This window comes from Lonchura striata, chromosome 2 (genome assembly GCF_046129695.1).
Source record: "Lonchura striata isolate bLonStr1 chromosome 2, bLonStr1.mat, whole genome shotgun sequence".
Taxonomy (NCBI): domain Eukaryota; kingdom Metazoa; phylum Chordata; class Aves; order Passeriformes; family Estrildidae; genus Lonchura; species Lonchura striata.
The window spans coordinates 60,128,939-60,147,022 of NC_134604.1; the positions used below are offsets into that span (position 1 = coordinate 60,128,939).

At 39.2% G+C, this 18,084-nt stretch overlaps 1 protein-coding gene across 12 annotated transcripts in view; it reads right to left on the reverse strand.

The window, feature by feature from the left end:
• Positions 1 to 18,084, reverse strand: part of ENOX1 (ecto-NOX disulfide-thiol exchanger 1) — a 364,143-nt gene that overhangs the window by 83,197 nt on the left and 262,862 nt on the right. For all 12 annotated transcript variants that reach the window (XM_077781387.1, XM_077781383.1, XM_077781384.1 and 9 more), the window contains 3 exons: positions 16,486 to 16,659; positions 14,559 to 14,765; positions 7,362 to 7,595 (listed from right to left, as the gene is read on the reverse strand). In XM_077781387.1, the coding sequence (XP_077637513.1) occupies positions 7,362 to 7,595; positions 14,559 to 14,765; positions 16,486 to 16,659 (615 nt within the window). The remainder of the gene's footprint in view (positions 1 to 7,361; positions 7,596 to 14,558; positions 14,766 to 16,485; positions 16,660 to 18,084) is intronic.

An 18,084-nucleotide genomic window follows, 5' to 3' on the forward strand; every position in this document is an offset into this window, starting at 1 on the left:
TTTGACATTTAAATCCGAGCTTACAACTTACATGAAATGAAATATAAAGAAAAGAAAATGTGTCCCTAGAGCTGCCCAGAAAATTGTTAAAAGGAATATTTCTATGAAAAAAGGGAATAATTGTTGACAAATATTTTGCAGTTTTCTTCTTGTAATTTGACCACCTCTAAGCAACCCCAATTGGAATAAACATTTAATTGAAAAAGCTGTGACAACAACTGTTACAGAATGGTATCCTGGGAAAATGTGTTGGAAAAGAGGTTTTACTTTCAGCTAATGGAGTTTCCCTGGTTTAACACAGGGCAGAATTCAGCTCAGAGTACCCTCAAACATGACTATGTACCTCTCAGTGTTAAGAACCTACATCAGGTGCTTTCACAACTTCAGTGATGGTGTCTAACGTCTTAGCAATTAGAAAGGACATAGACTAATCCATCACACTGAAGCCAGGCATTTGAACACTCTTATTTCTGTATTTTTTACATTTATAGGTATATTGCAAATATAACTAACTTGGTATTTCTGTGTTTCAAGAGTGACATTGCATGCTGGACTTCTAGCTAGGACAAGATCAAACACTGGGATACTGATTTAGCCCTTTTATTATCTTTCCAACCCTGGACTTTCTCGATGTTTGAAAAGCATCTGAGATATTTCACACAACACTTGGAGTCTCTCTAAATCACAGCAAATCTTCTACATTGTCCAATGGGCTATGGTGCTGTCCAGAGTCACCATACCTTGTCTCTTGTCCTGAATCTTACCCTCCTAATGCAACATTCCAGGCTTGCAAAGACATGCTGAAAAGACAGAGCTGTTGGTCTTTACTCCAGTGACTACACCTAGAAAGCTTCTGTGCAGTTTGCCTATGTTTTGGGAAGCATTAATGACCTCGCTGGTCTCCGGCCCCTCTGTAAGATGGGAAGGGGCAGGTATACCTTTATGCCAAGTTCTGCCCTGACCAGCAGAAACCCAATTAACAAACACCCCTGAAGGTGTTCTTGTGAGTACTGAGTATGACTGTGCTGCAGTTCAGGCAGAGAAAGGACAAGAGTGGTGGGACAGTGTCTGTCCTTCTTTGCCTCTGATTAACAGCCTGTCCTCTGCCAGCTGTAGCAGTGGCATGGGAAGATGTGCTCCCTGCCTCATCCCCATGCTCAGCATCACCCCTTTGCTCATGGTGACACTGCCCTCAGTCTGCCTGGAGCTGCTCAGCTGCTCAGACTCCAGTTCCAGTTTGTCAAACTGGGCCCAGTTCAAACAGGAAGGTGGCACAGTTCAGTTCAGGATGCAAACTTCTTCATTACATATAACCACAGCCAGGTAAGGATGTATGGCCAAGGTTTCCATTAATCTGATTTATAACTTGATAATTTATTAAACTATAACTAAGATTTCTAAACTGCAAAGACTGAATTCAACACAAAAAATAATAAACTTTAGGAGGCGAATGCTGTGGGTGAATCAGGTCAGAGAAAAGGTTCACTAACCTCTCTCATCAGCAGGCTCAGCCCATCTCCCCCGTGCATCAGGAACAATTTTCTTTCCAGCACACACCACTTCTGGTGCCAAAATGACAACCTATTTTTCTCTTGGCTTAAGAGCTTCTTCTGTACAGAGTGCCTGCCAGTGACCTAGAAACACAACTCTTCAGTCTACTACCCTCACCTTCTTTTTTCCTGCTCAAATCCCTTATATAATTGTGCCATGCATCACACACATCAGTCTAGTACTTTTGGGATTAATAAAATTTTTAACCCAGTGGCATTGCATAACAAGTAAGAATCAAGAAATATAAATTCTTACTGCCAAAGGGTTATTTTAAAGAATGATTAATATCCACCTTACTCTTTTTTAAATAGCCTTAACTGCATACTATAACCAAGAAACTTTTCCAGTTATGTAACAAATCTCTAGCTGACACTAGATTTGATAAAAATACATGTGTATGTTCACTAAAAGATATATTAAAAAGTAGTCTCTCCCCCCTACATAATCAAACTCTTTATTTCAAATTAAATCACACAAGATTCTTCCTGGGGTGGGTGTTTCATGTCAGACACAAAAACCCATTATCTTCTCCTGCTGGTGCCATTATTTCCAAAGAAAAGTAATTACGAGGTTATTGAGTTTCCTCCATATTTCTCAAAATCACACCAAAAACTTTCTGATCAGTGACTTGCCATTTCCCAGCTCTTAGTAATGAACTTGAGTCATTTTGCAGTGTGGTGCATTTAATCCAGTGGGTTTATATTAAAACCTGAAAGTCTGAATTGATACAATACAGCTGAGGTGAGGGAGGATGATTTTAGTAATGCACTAAGCAGTGAGTGTACCTCCTGTAGGCTTTGGGAGGGACGTGCCCAGGGAACTGGGTTACCAGGCTGCTGATAGCTGAACCCACCTTATGCTCTTCTGCAAGCAGACAAAAGCGCCCTCGCACCGTGCCTGCTCACAGCCCCTGTGCGAGGCTCTCGGAGCCAGATGTATTGTGCCACAGCAGATGTCAGCAGCATATGGAAGAAGGAAGGAGAAAACGATAATCTAAAACCAGGAAGGGTGAGTGAACAGATTTGATACCAAAGTGTCGAAACATGTCTGTTTCAGGGCTCTGTCCTGATGTACCACTAATAAAAAAAAAATGGGCTAAAAAGAATTCCAGAGACTCAGAATTTAAACCTGGCATTCACTGGATTTTTCATAGGATCTCACTTTGCCTCCCCTTCTGACAAAGCTCTGCACTGAATTTGATCCTTTCTGGGTGAAACTTGCCACTCTGCATGACTGCATTGTTTCTGCAGTGCTCTGCCAGTCTGGCTCCCAAGTGCAGGGTGATAATGAAAGCAGTGTATTTTTCATCTCAGTGAAATATCCTATCTCCCAAGCAATTAAATGTTGTTTATATTTCAAATGATGTGCAAGAGTTGAGATTGTCAGGCTTGATGTTACCTGAGTCTTGTGGAAGGCACATCCCTCATTCTACTGTAACTGCCATCTATTTATTTAAATTTCCAATCTGTGCTCTCTTCAGGGGATAATACAGTGCCTGGCAAAGCAGCAGCTTCTCAGTTTTTAAATTATATTTCTTAAAATGAAAAACTGTATGAATAACTTCCCTGTGCTCATAAAAAAACACTGTATTAAAAAGGGAGGTAAATTCCAGGGTATTGTATTTAACTCTCAGATATTTATGTCTCCTTTGCTCAAAATATTTAAAAAACCAGATATTCAGATATAAAGAGATGCCTTTGTTAAGTCATAGAACTATTTAGCTACCCGCAGCAAGTAAGACATATGTAGCATTTTAAAGGATCTTATTTGTGAGAAGTGATTTCTGAAGATGATACCATTAGGTACAGCTATGCTTGAATTAAGAAAACCATAATGTTTGAAATCCTCCTTTGAAACGCAAATGTCATAAGCACAGATTAAAATGTTTTGTTCCAATGCACCTGACAGAGCAGCATTCCACTTAAAAGGTTCAGCCTATCTCCAGTTGTGTCATGTTCTGGGCACCACACGACTTAACTGTTTATAACGCACCCAGGAAAACAGATGTCAGAGCATGCAAATTTGAATGTAAATATCTACCGACACATTCCACTGTGCAGTAATAACACATCTGATTTAACACTGAGGAATTAAAATCTCAAAGACACACACAAATGCTGCAATGAACCAGAAGCAAAAGTCACTTTTTTCTGGTGTAATAGCAGAAGACAAAATATTCTGCTGGTTTTGTCAAAACAAGAACTCAAGGTCTGTTTTCAAAGGCTGTTTAAGGAGGTAAATAACATTTACACTTCATTGTAAATGACCTTGGATTCCCAGAGTTCACATCTGTGAATTTACTGAGGTATTTTCTCAAGGAAACACAGATAAGAAGGATCTCATGCTCTTCATGTTACTCATGTTGTTGGAATGCTGGAGCTGTTTCATTTTGATAATCGAGGTTCAGGCTAATGACATGAATGGTGCAGGAAAAAATGTTCATACTGCCAACAAGGAGAGAGTTAAGAAGGACGTCATTTGCAGGACTAATGAAGATCTTAATTAAAGAAAAAAGGCAAAAGGGAATGGGAGATACATATAAGCAAACACTAATACACACTGAATTACAAAGTGGTGAAAAGCTGCACTGGCCCATAGTTTGATGGGTTTCCTTAATTTCTGCAAAAATTAAGTGTTCAAACCAAGTTCTTCGCATATGTGAAGGGATTCAGGGTAATCTACAAGGAAGGAGAGTATATTATAAATCCTCATGTATATGAGGCCTCAGTTGCAGTGGATTCTAGCCCCAGCCACCAGGCACTGAGGTTCCTTTGTTCTGTGAAGCTCCACACCAGTAGAGACTACCTGGCTGAAGATTTACAATGAAATTCTGTTTCCAACTGGAACAAAAGTTCCTCAGTACTCTCTCAACCACAGTCACTGAAGTACCAGGTAGTTCAGCACACCAGAGGAATAGGAACATGCTGACAACACTGGGGCAAGAGTTTCCAGCCAAGTCTATTACACAAAACCAATGATTTCTTAGTCTTATGCTGCAGTTTGCAGAAAGTGAAAAAGATATATTGTCACCTCTGTCACAGACTCAGTAAATATCTAAATCACACTAGGGGAGTGGTTGATAAGCCTACTTCATCTTTGCCCACCATAAGATTTCCTTGCTGTCAGGAATTTCCAAGGTTATTTTGACAACAAAAGTTGCTTGGATTCCAGCCAAGTTATCTATATCTGTGGTTGCAAAGCAGTATCTTGGATTGAGATATGCTTAGTTATTTTGGCTTGCTTTTTTAGCTAGTGCTGCTCCATGAACTTCTGGAGGCACTGCAGGAGCTGAAACCTGCATATTGGGCACTTGCAGCTCTGTCTCATGAGCTCCCAACAGAGCTCAGGAGTCTTTTGAAGTGGGCACCACAGCAAGGTCATGACTGTCCTTAAGAAAAGAACTGCAGAGCATCTGCTGAAGAAACAATCGTTCAAGTTAAATCCTGATAAGTGCAGATATACTGTGATCCTTCTTTACTTTAGGATGAATTGTCCAGGCTTTTGCAGCAGTGCAAATATGGTGATAATACAGAGACCTGAGATTTTAACTCCAAGTTTTACATATCTATGTGAGTGTGTGTGTATATGTGTATGTCCATGTATACGTACACACATAGACATACACATATACACATATATTATATAAATATATACATTTATATATACACATACATACATACATATATATATATATTCTGCTACTTTCATCTGAAGTTCACATTTAAATTGTGAATGTATGATTACGGTTGGAATTAATCTTAGAGCTCTCTTCCAACCTTAATGATTGTATGAATATATTACATGAACTGCCCCTTGCCAGAGTTGAAGAATTTTTCTTTTTTTAGGATGTCACAAAGAGCTCATGTGGTGATTCCATGTTTCCCAACAGAGCCCATAAAGTTCAATGCCACTATTTTACAGATACTGGCTGTGATGCCATAGGGAAGGTAAAGTAGACCAGTGCAACTACTGAAGCACGCTCTGCTTTCTTTACTACCTAGAGCAGGGCACAGTTCATGCCCACTGAGAAGAAAGGGGTCTTTTCTGCATTCTCCACCCTTATGTATCAGTACGATCCAGGGCTGGTGTCTTTAATCTCACAACAATCACAGCAAGGCAACTGTTAATTAGCAGAACTTTTAAAATTGTAATATATTCTTTTGCTGGATTTTAATGATTTTCAAGCAATAAAAAAATAAACTTAACTTTTTTTTTTTTTTTTAAGTGACGTACATTGCTGAAAGTTTATTTCTGGAGAAACATTTATGCACATAGTGTTGGTCTATATTGTGCTAAAGCATTTTTAAATTAAGCTTGAGCATATATGTCAAGCTCTGGTTAAATATCCCTTAAGAGAAGCAAAGATATAAATGCTTGGAGTAGATTTTAATTAAGTATGGAAACGTCCCAAAATGAAAAGAAAAATCATTCTAGTCATCTTCAACATCTTGCAAAAACCCACATTCAGTTGCCCCAAGCAATGACTAGCCATATGGAAGAAATTGCCCAGACTATTGCATTTTCTGGTTTAGTTCAGGAAACCTCTAGGCCTTACTACATAAAGAAAAACTTCCCTACAAAAGATTAACTCTTATAATATTCAACTAAAACCAGACAGATCTAAAACTGGTCTGGAAGCTAGGTATGAATTAAAATTGTATTAGGGCCTCCTTTCTCCTGGTATATCAACTCATCTGGGTTATTTCACCAATCTAACAAATAGATTGATTAATTTTTTTATGGAGAAGTGCATCTGGTGGGCGCAAGAGTCAGCCAAACTAGTAAGTGACTGAGGTAGTAGCAACAACTAACTGCAACTAGTGCAGTACTCAGAGAGACAGCAGGGTGCATCTCTGCTCCACGCTCCAAGGATGAAACACTTTGCACTGTCCTTCTTCAGCTCCCCAAACATATTTCATAGTTAGAACAGAGACCAGTGTGATGACAGCTAGATAGTCTAAGCCTAATCTAGATAATTCTGAAATAGTGGCAAGAATCACAGCTTCTTGTGACCTGGCACACAGTTAAGCAATGTGCCTGGCCATCATGGGGGAAAGAATGCCAAACACAACTGCTAAACACTTGATGAAAATAAATGCAACTCTAAGTGGTGTGAAGAGTTGTTTGCTAGATATTTCTTTTAAATTTTGTTACCATTAATACCTTTATTTCTTTGCTTCTTACTGTTTATGTTAGCTATTAAAATAAAATGAATCTTTGAAGTGCACCCTTGGAAAATTTTAACTCAGTAAATGTACCTAGAAAAAAACAACGAAGCAAACACATACCAAAACATGACACTCTCCTGCACAAGTAACTCTAACCCTAAAGAGGGACTGAAAGTCTGGATGGTGTGTGTCATAATTTGTGTCAGCTCATGAGGGCAATTTGAATGCCAGAGACAGTTAAATGCATGTGTAGGAGTAACCTACATGTTGAGGATTAAAGTAATTTTAAGAATAAGACATTTCATATGAAGGATGCTTGCAACAGGTTGCCTTACTGTGAGAGTATTTCCAAGATATATTAGGCATCAACTTAACAGATAAAAAACACACCTGTAGCATTCTGAAGGCTGTGTTTTTGCTGTTAAAGCACAGGTAGATAAGACAGATGTCATGCATTTTCAGCAAGTGGGTGAGTATCATTACCCTTGGCATAGAAATGGCAAAGAAAGCCATTTCAGCAGAGGAAAGCTAACAGGGCAAGTAATGAAACACCTCAGAGAGGAACTGGCTTCACTGCTCTGGCCTCTGCATGGCTCCTGCTTTTAAGGAATAATAAACTAAGAAGTAGCAAATGCTGCTTACCTTTCAATTTTTCAGCCAGCAAAGCAGCTTCGTGTTCAGAATAATGCATTATTGCCGGAGGAGAAGGAGGGCGCAGTCTGTCTTCTTCCATTTTACGTCTGTGGCGTTCTTCTCTGGCCAGCATTCTTTGCTTGCATTCCCATTCATAAAAGTCATCTCTTGCCTGAGCAAAATCAACATGAAGGCGACCTGAATCCTTTTTGTCTGTGCTAGATCCTAATCTCATGCGGTAACCTGAAATCAACAAGTAGAACTAACTGTTGCAGGATTTATTTGCTTAGATTTCTCTTCCATTTTTAACCCCACTTTCAAGTGCAGCCAGGTAAAAATGTAAATTAACAGATCCCCCCAAATTTATGCAATATCTATCAATCACCATGTTTTCACAAGAAGATAAACATCCATCCACTCATTTTTCTTCAACATTTCCTGCACCACCTATCACCATAGTAGATTAACTGAAAAGTCAACCCTTAGGTATAGAACATACATTTCTGTTTAGAAATCTCTCAAAAGATGTCATTTTTCCACATGATTCTTCCAACTTTTAAAAGCACAGAAGTCAGATAAACAAAAACCAATTATTTAAAATAGATCTGGTTTAGTCTGAATGGGAAATCCTTCTTCCAATGATCCTGTTGAGATCATGTTCAGTCTACTGTTTTTCTCCACCCTGCCAAAGGAACTGGAAGTATGGGGAAAGGCTGAATTTTCTAAAAGCCATAACTACAGGTGAATGTGGAAATTGTGCTACATAAATTCCTGTGCTACAAAGTTATGTAGTTATGTTCCATAACTACAGTGATGCTAGATCTCAAATTTTGAGACTTTACAATTGCAACCACTATTTTCAAATTCCCCCACAAAAATAATCTATCAGCAAATATAAATCACCTACAAATTAATTGAGTTCATCATTCTTTAAAGTAATTTCTAAAGTAGGGACAGATTTATTAGGCATTTGCAAGACTCCTTTCAGAATAAATAATGACACCTGCTGTGCCTTATCTTTAGGGATTTTCTGCATATTTTTAATTTGGTCAATGTACAATATTCTAAAGTTAGTACACTGCAAAGGCTTAAAGTTAAGAGCTACACAGGAGTACAAAAGGGTCATACTCTGACCTAAAACTCCTGACTACTGTCAGAGGCCAAAAAATCATGCCAAAGCTATAAGAGGAGCTTTTTGTGGCCATATTTGGGCACCTGTCTTTTTTCCAAGTTTTATTTCTAAGGCACAAATATATACACAAAGCAGTTCGTCTAACTTTTAAAATACCAACTCGGAGAAAGTGTGAGAAAATACTATGAAGAAGGCTTCAAACAGAGCCTTCAAATGTGGTTAAAATTAATCAGTCTACACAGGATAGCTCTAATTTCTCCATGCCAACACGCAACAGCTCAGCAGAGATTTCTCAAATGACTGGATGCTGCAGAGATGAATTCTGTGCTGTGCTGGCACACAGGAAGCTCTTCAGAAACACACACTACTGCAGCCACTGCATAACAACTCCAGGGAGAGGAAACTTCTATTCAAAATGTCAGGAAAAATGGTGTTTGCTGCTTTTGATCTGCAATCCAAAAGAACCTACCTTCCAGTCTTGTCGTTTGCCTGTGGTTTTAAGAGCTTTAGCACCTCACCACCACAGTTAAAACTCAGTTCTGAGCTCCCTCCAGGAATAGCAAAGCTGAGAATTGTGTAGTAGGTTAAGCACATCCTTGCAGAAATGTGTATCTAGGCATACTCTGTTTTACTGCTGGAAACACATCCTGCTGTATGAACGCAAGGGATTGTCTGTACTTCAGCACATGTGAGACAACAGCTTCAAAGACATTAAATATCCATATATGTAGTGATCCTTCAAGTAAAAAGTAATCTGTGTGCCTTTTGATTTCACATTTTCCTTTCAAACACCTTGTGGAGTTCAGCTAAGGAGTCTGCAGGTGAGGAAAAGATAAGACTTTCATTGTCCAGCAAGGAGTGCAAACCCAGATGAAAACTTGACCTAAATGTTTCAGAGGTCCTTCAAAACCAAAAGGCATAAAAAACTGCCTTACCAAGAAACTGTTTTAGTAGGTTCCTACCAATGGAACCTATAAAATCTGGTCTCCAAGGTTCAGGAGCCTGGGGTGAAGTAAAACTGGGTATTGTAGGAGTGGCAAAGGAGGGGACTGTTTATTATTTTAAATTCCTCTTGGCTTTGCTTTCTCTAGATTAGAGAAGTAAACACCATTCCTTCACCCCAAAAGCTTTTGGCAGCCACATACATGTAACTCTAGTCCCAAGGCATTGAAGAGAAGAGTTACAGATACACCCTATTCAGTGGGACGTAACAGAAGAAAAGCATGGGTGATCTTTCAGAATGGGCTCTGAACTAATGAGGGTGTTTATTATATGGTTTTATCCACAGAGGTGGAGGCACAAAGGAGTCAGCCAAAAGGGGTCAGTGGTGCAGCTACCCTGATAACTGTGACAAATGTTAGCCCCCTGCTCCCCGCCAGTTTGGCGTGCCAGCTGCATTCCTCACACTGTGCTTGCTCTGTGCCAGAACAGCATTATCAGCAATGTAAAGGACATTGCCAAGGTGCCAGGTCTCATGAACCTAAAATTAAATCTCCCAGCTGGGCTGCACTTTCCAGGAAGACTCAATCTCTCTTCCTCTCCCCCTGCTTTTGCTTCCATTGGCGGAAGCACAATAGTTATGGGCAGAGACAGAAATACAGCACTGCAGGAGGCAAAACTCTTGTGGACATCAAGGCCCCTCACATAAGCTGAAAAAAGAGCTAATGAAAAGGATTATGCATCCATAGGTTTTGTGTGCACTGGCAAAGCTGAGTTGCATTAAAGTGCATTTTTGAAGTAAATGGGAAAAAAACCTGAATAGTGTACATTGCAGTAGCACTGGATAAATGGTTCCCTTTGGGAAACTAAATTAACAGATTTTGGAAATTTACCATGAGTCACATTAAAAAAATGTGACTGCTTATTTATCTCTAAAGATTGAAGGTGGTCAACCAGCCAGGTGATTTCCACCAGCACAGAAACTTAGAATAACCTAGCTAAGAAGGGACCTTGGATATCACCTAGTCCAGAGCAGGGTTAGCTTCAAAGTCAGATCAGAATGGTCACAGTTTGGCATCTTTCCCTTAACAAAAAATGCCTTAAGGATGGTTTTTTGCACTTTTATATACTTAGTTTTGCAGACACTACAGGACCAATGACCTGGCCGGGGAGAACAGACTCCGTGATGGCTTGATAAAGACTGCATGCACAACTGGCAGGTTCTCTCTTGTACATGAGATACTTAAGCACCCATCTGTGCTGGAAATTTTGAGCCTCAAGGCAGCTGGGAGGCTCGTTTTTTTTTCAATACCATGTTTCCTTATTGATGTTTGAGGGTGTTTGAATGTAGGAAACACCTGGCTCTGCCTCCCCTTCATGCATGGGCAATGAATTTTTTTCCCCATCTCTTTGCTCAGGGCTGCAGCTAGCATTAACTTTGTGCCTGACTTGCCATTTTTAATTTCAGGTTTGCACACAGTGGAAGAGGAAAAGACTTTGGGAACTTGCCAAGATCTTCACTTTAAAGGAGCAGAAACAGGAGAAGTTAATGAAAGTGCTAAATAAAAATCAAATAGTATTTTCATATCACAGGTCTAGTGCAAACTCCATGGCTTGACTTACCTTTGGGTGTTGCTATAGTGGGGACCAGCCAATAGCTGAGGGCTAACTGGGGATCTAGATCAGAGTGTTAATGGTGATCAGAGAGAACTTAAAATGAAACAAGTAAATGGTACTGAAAGGAAACCCATAGGGGGAAATATCAGCACAGGAAAAATGCACACATGGGCTTTTGGCGTGTAAACAGGTCTGTCTCCAGACACCCGCCTGTGCCACATATTCAAGTCTGAGGTCATCGATAAAATTAATTATCAGCCAAAAGAGTAAAATACATACAGTTTTGAGAAGCTTTCTCATGGGCTGGTATGATGATTTTAGAAAGTTTTTTCCTTGTGAGATCAAAATACATCTTTAAAGGTTAAATGAAACCTATCCTTCCTCAAATCGACATTTTTATCATAGTCTTCTACCTAGTAGGAGAATATTTTTATCATAGTACCCATACCCATTTTTATCATAGTCTTCCAGTCTCCTTTTTCATACACATTTACTTGGGAGTACAAAGGAAAAAATTAAAAAAAAACAGTAATTAAACTGCTTGATGTATTTTGTAATCACTTGCTCTATTCTGATGATAAGCATAGGATAAATGCAAAACTTGATGAGATTAGATGGGGTAGAAAGATAAAACTGATTAGGTAGACAAAATTATCATTATACCAGAGATATCAAAGGCATGACTTTCCCCTAATATAACACACATACTATATTTGTACATCTCTTTTGTCACTTACAGGGAAAATAAAATGCCTTAAAAATATGCTTTGTTCCCACCATTTCAGAATATACGTTTGAGATTCGAATAAAGACTGGTAAACCCCTCCTCCCCTGATATTTCAGTACAAGGAAAACATGCCCCTGCTTAGTGCCAGGCCTCCCTGGTAGTGGTGGGGGACAGTCAATGCTTCATGTTTCATCTGCAGAGCTCAGCAGCCTTGGTAAAAAGAAGTGGAACTTGCCTACAGAGTGCTCCTGCATTTCTTTCTCATCCTTGTCAGTTCCAGTGGCTCTACCTATTGTGTGGTTGGAGGCAATAGGTACAACACTTTGGAAGATTGAGAGGTGTGGAGGAAAAAAAATGGATGGGAAGGGAGGTTGTGGAGCAGACATAAGAGGAGGCACAGACAGCAGCACAACTGTGATGGAAGGAAACAGAAGAATGAATGATGCACCAGGAACTTGGAATTAAATTTGCAGAAAATTCAAAATGAGGAATAATGAGGAAAGGAAATTTTCACCTCCATTTCTACTCATGTCCTGTCTTCTGAGTGAGCATTCTGGTGCATTATGAATGAGGACACACAGCAGCACAAAGAATTTCCCACTTCTATGATCCTTCAGGATTTAAGGCAAATGAAATTAAAATAAAACTTGGAGCAAAGCAAAGAGTGCAGCCGACTGCTGAGAAGCAGAAAACTGAGCTAGAGAAACACTGGTTCTGGCCCAGGGTGGCAGCCTCTATATTTTTGAGCTCTTCTTTGATCTCTTTTTTGCCACTTTTTGTGTATTATAAAACAGTAATACCAGTTCTTACTGAATCTGGTGTGGTCCTCTTCTGTTCTGTTACTAAGGTCCCCTAAACAAAATGGTAAATGTGCTACTGCTTATGATGCCTCTAATCTACTGCAATGATCTACAGCATTTTGGAAGTAACATTAGTAAACAAATGAATAAGAAGCATGGAAATCAGGAAGAGCGGGTGGGGGAGGAGGGGGCACAAGAAATGAAGTGAAAATTCAAAAAAAAAAAAAAAACCAAAGAAAAATCCAGAGTGGGATAAAGATTTGGAATAAATGTGAAAATATAGCAATATTTCAAAGAAATCTTTACATAGACCTCATAAAACTCATGATTTTCTGTAGTTCTTCAAACAGGTATTTAAAGCAAGCAGCCAAGTTAGGAAAAAAACTTCAAACAACATAAAAACCCTAAGGAAAACCTATGTGAAACAAAGGAGCTAAGTTTTTCCTGATGATATATTTCAAAAGGTGAGAGGCTTTCCTTCCTTCCTTCCTTTTTCTCTTTCTTTTTCTTTCTTTCTTTCTTTTCTTTTCTTTTCTTTTCTTTTCTTTTCTTTTCTTTTCTTTTCTTTTCTTTTCTTTTCTTTTCTTTTCTTTTCTTTTCTTTTCTTTTCTTTTCTTTTCTTTTCTTTTCTTTTCTTTTCTTTTCTTTTCTTTTCTTTTCTTTTCTCCCTCCCTTCCTTCTTCCTTCCCTCTTTCCTCCCTTTCTTTCCTATCATTCCTTTCTCTCTCTTTCTCTCCCTCTCCCCCGGCCCTTTCTTTCTCACTCTTTCTCTCCTTCTTTCTCTCTTTCTATATAGTTGACTGTGACTGGAGAGACAGCTTGTTTCTCTCTGTGTGGGCTTCCTACAGACACCTACAGGATGTTGAGATTCTCTCCTTATGGAGAAGATAGTCAGTGTGGGAGCTCAAACAAGAATCCTGGGTTGTTAACTCTCTCCCAGGCTCAGAAGGATGGTCCCAGTGGGTGCTTTGAGGTCGCCTGACACAGGGTGGGCACATGTAAACCAGTCTGTGTCAGATTGTCTTGGCCAAGGAGCACTCTCTGGACCTTATTTATCAAGAATACATCGCATATGGGTTGAAAGGGTTACACTACAATTGTGAAGCAAAATGGTGCTTTTGAGTCTCTCCAGGACCCAGAAAGATGGATGGATGGATGAACCAGCCTGTGGAGTGCAGGCAAATACATACAGTGCATGCGAGCCAACTCAGTAAGGTGAAAAAGGACTTGCTTAGCAAGTCAATCCTCAAATTAAGGAAATTAACCTTAACAGGATGCTGACAGTCACAGAAGCCAAAAAATGTGAAAGCAGACTTGTTTTTAAGATTTTTTAATTAATTTTTTCCCTGTGAATTAGATTGGGGGAGGAGGATGTTGTTTTCTTGGTTTTTTGGTTTGTTTTGGGGATTTTTTTTGTCTGTTCCTTTGTTGGAAAATAGAGAGATTTTGAAATTTTACACCCTGTAATTTCTGGAGCACTCATTGTCATGGGAGGCAACAGACATAGCCTACAGATGGGACTCAGAATCTAACCCATGCAGTAGCTGAATACATGCATGCATAAAGACAGACTTTATTCAGGCTGCACCACAAATCTATAAAAATATGCCAGTGAAATTGCCAGCCTCTCAGAAAAATTGGCACTGGAAAACAGCAGAGTTCCTGGCCTGGTGCCCTCCTCTTTCCACAACCTGTGAGCAAAACTATATAAACCCGTGTAAATCGAAAACAAGATTGTTCTGTAGTGAATTTCAGGACCTATTGCATTGTTGTGGGATAGTAGGAAATTGCCCCCAGGTAAGTAACATACAACACCATGCATGAATCTTGGCAGACGGAGAGAAATAACATAATTGCCCCTTGCAACATCATGCTACAGCCACTGAGTTCAAGAAAGACTGGCTGAGATAAAAGCTAAGAAAATAATCAAACATTAGCATCACAAAACACAAATGAGAAGCAAGGAAAATCCATTAAAGAATGTGAAGTACCAGAAAGGTAAATGGCTTTATCAACCATGAACTCCTCTGCAAAACGGATGTGACAAAAATTCTTCTTGCTTTTCCGAATTGCTGTTATATCTCCACACTGCTCAAAGACTTCCTGAATAATTTCCTCAGTTGCATTTTCTGGTAATCCTCCAACAAACACTGTTTTACACCCAGGAGGTCTCTCTCTTGTCGAAGGTGGCGGAAGATCTAAGTAAAAACAGAAATCACATTGGAATACAAAATTTGTCTTTTGATCCATTGGCTCTATTCACCCCTTCAATCAGTTCTGGGCAGCAAGAGTTACTTGATGTAGTATAGAGGCAGGAAAGGGGGACAAGCAAAGTAATTGAATATTGCAGAGATTATCCAGAACTGATTACTTGAATCTAAACCCCTTCAAGCTTTAGGTGGTACTTCAAACATTTATTCCTGTCACTGCAGGTTGTTCTCCAGGACCGACAGTGAGGTCTGAAAGGGTCTTTCTGTTCCCTGTACATCCACAGAAAACCAAAAAAAAATATTCTGTTTCAAAGTAGAGGGGCTTCTGCAACAGATTTGACCCTGAGCACAGATCTCAGACTCTAGTGCAGTGCATTCAAAGCCTGAACTGCACCACTTCTGGCTCATACCCATCACTCGCCACGCTCACCAAGTGTGTGGGCTGTGAGCAAGCCCATGCTGCGTACACCCTGTGCACTTGGGCTGGACACCTTTCCCTGGTATTAGCATAATTTCATTTCTGTCTCAGAGTACAGGAGCACAGCAAACAGAAAAACAAAGTGGGAAACACAACAAAGTGACAGCATGATGAAAACACTCTGCTGGTTATCTGTTTTGTCTTGTTGCCAGATAATGGAGCAGACGGCAGCACAGGAGAAGGATAACCTCATTGTTTACAAGTGCTTATGAGGTGGAGTAGATAGAAATGCTACCTTCATGTATATATAGAGAGAATTTATACACATTGGAAAAACTATTATATTGGAAAAACTATTAAATTTTTGAAAGCTGTATAAAAAATAAAAGCTTTCATAATGCTTCACCTTGTTTATACACAGTAAAAGTAATTCTCTAAGAATTAATATGACTACTATGACTTATTGTTTTGGCCCTTTAACACAGTAAAGGAGGTTGCAACCTTAAAGTGTACATATATATACATACATACATACTCACATACACAACTAGTTTGATTAAACTGTGATCTGGATATACTGCAAATCCAGAGCACCTGAATATTTGCTTAACATTCTCATTTCACAGTGATAGTTAAAGTCACTGGTATGATGGCTCTGAAACTCATGGGGCCAACACACAAAATCAGGGTTTGTGGCTGAGCTGGTATCTGAGTGGGAAGAGTTTTCCATTTGCACAGTCATAGCAGGAATAGGAGGGAACCTGGTACCTCCTTTCAAAAAGAGAAAGGAACTCATCTGTCATGACTTTTTGAAAAATGGCAGGAGACAAGCCGTAGCCCCCTTTCCCTCCATGTCCTTCAAAAAGGGACTGAAGTGACACAATTTGGGGTGCAAGGTACTGTGTTCAGGGACACGAGCCCAGATCAGTCCCATCTAACTACAAGCACCTGAAGGGGAGTGCAGAGATGAACAGCACCATATTAGCTTTATGTTTTGTGATATCCTGATCTATGGGAAAGACAGGTATATAGTATGACCACTGCAGATCTTTAGGCTGTGTTACTTTTCTGTAAGTATTTTTCTTTTCTGTAAGAGCTTCATAGTTTTTTTATGTGACCTTACAGAAGTGAATAAGGATTCTCTTATGCCATACCATGCTTTACACACAGAATAGACCTTAGAAAGATAGACCACACATGACTGTAATTATAAAGCTTTACTGTTATGAGATAAAAAAATTGCATGCAATGCATTTAGGAAGGTAACATTCTTTCTTCAGTTGCACTTACTTGGGTTTGGAGGAAAGAGTGTGCAGCTTTTGCAGTGAATTATTTCTTTGACTACAGGCACATCTGTTGGTGGTGGTGGTGGCACTAACCCCATGCCTGGTATCATTGGGTTAATTGGAGTGATTCCAGTCATCATGCTAAGGCTTGGATCAAAGCCTGGTACACAGATTGAATCTGTAAGTATAAAACATAAAATCCTGGCTTATAAATCTTAAAACTACCCGTTAAAATTTTCTTGTATGGACAGTTTCTCTTTAAGCCCATTTTCCTTGCTTATTTCACAAGCATCACTGTGAGAATTAGGAGAAGAAAAGGAAAAATGGAAAAATGTAAAAGGCAGAGAAATAGGAGAAGAGAGTGAGAAGGAGAGAGAAAGGGAAAGGGAGAGGGGGAGTGGGATGAGGAGGAGGGAGCTGCATTCTCAGTGAAAAAAAATAAACTACGCATAAAGAAGGGAATGTTACATAATCTAAAATATTATCATGACTGACTAAAATATAGCACACTAACGTGTAAAACCATGCACCATGAATATCTGTTATTATCTGGAATGCAATTTTCTTTTCATAATGCTACCACTGCTTTCTGCCCAAAGCCTAAAAAGAATATAATTTAACATTGATATGTCCTCTCCATCTAATTGTCAGACAGATTTATCACAACATAGCCTTCTCACATAAGTGACCTTGATTCACAAACAATACAGAGAAAGATCCATTTCTGGCTGCTTTATATTGTCTAGTTAGCCAAGACTTCTAACCATTTTACCCTGGAATATAAATTTACAGCTGAACAGAATGGAGTCTTTTTGAACCTTAGAATTAGTTCCTTCTTGTCCTGTTATTTATTCAGATTAGCAGATTCACCTCAACATATGTACTATTAACATATACCACTACAGCCTCATAAAGTAAAATGAATATTTGGCAAGCATTTCTCTTTCTTCTTCCTGATCTCCTTGCCAAGACTTCTACATGTATAACTTTAAGCTGAAAGATTTACCGGGGAGCACCAGTGCTTTAACACCAAGAATTGTAATAAGCAGATGTTTCAGAGGAACCGAGAGCCAACTTCTGAAATTCGTTTTCGTTAAAAACAAGGCTTTGGGTTTCTTGAGGCATAATGAATAAAATATTTTGAGAGACCGATCTCTTTGTTGGCATAACAGTGCTGCTATTTGGCATCATCAATTATTTAAAAGAAGAGAGTTACTTTGGTGTTCTACAGATTTTCTGCTGAGTTTTCTGGCTAGCAACTGAAAAGTATTTAATGATACGTGTAAACATGGGGTTTGGTAGCTCAGGAGCTTGTTTATTTTGAAGAGGCAAAGAGAGAAGAGGGAAACAACTCCTTCTCAAGCATTTTATATGTACATATACACGTATATATATATATGCATATAGATGAGCTTTGAGCTAATTAAAAAAAAAGGCAGCATGATTAATGAAATGTGACCAGAGAGACACTAGTTTCTTCATCCTAAATCTGCTGCCGAGAAGCTATGTAGCCCTGGGTCAGCCCTCTGACCCTTCTGTATCTTCATTTCTACATCTACAAAACAGGCAGAGCAATACTCACTTACTGCCAAGTATTAACTTA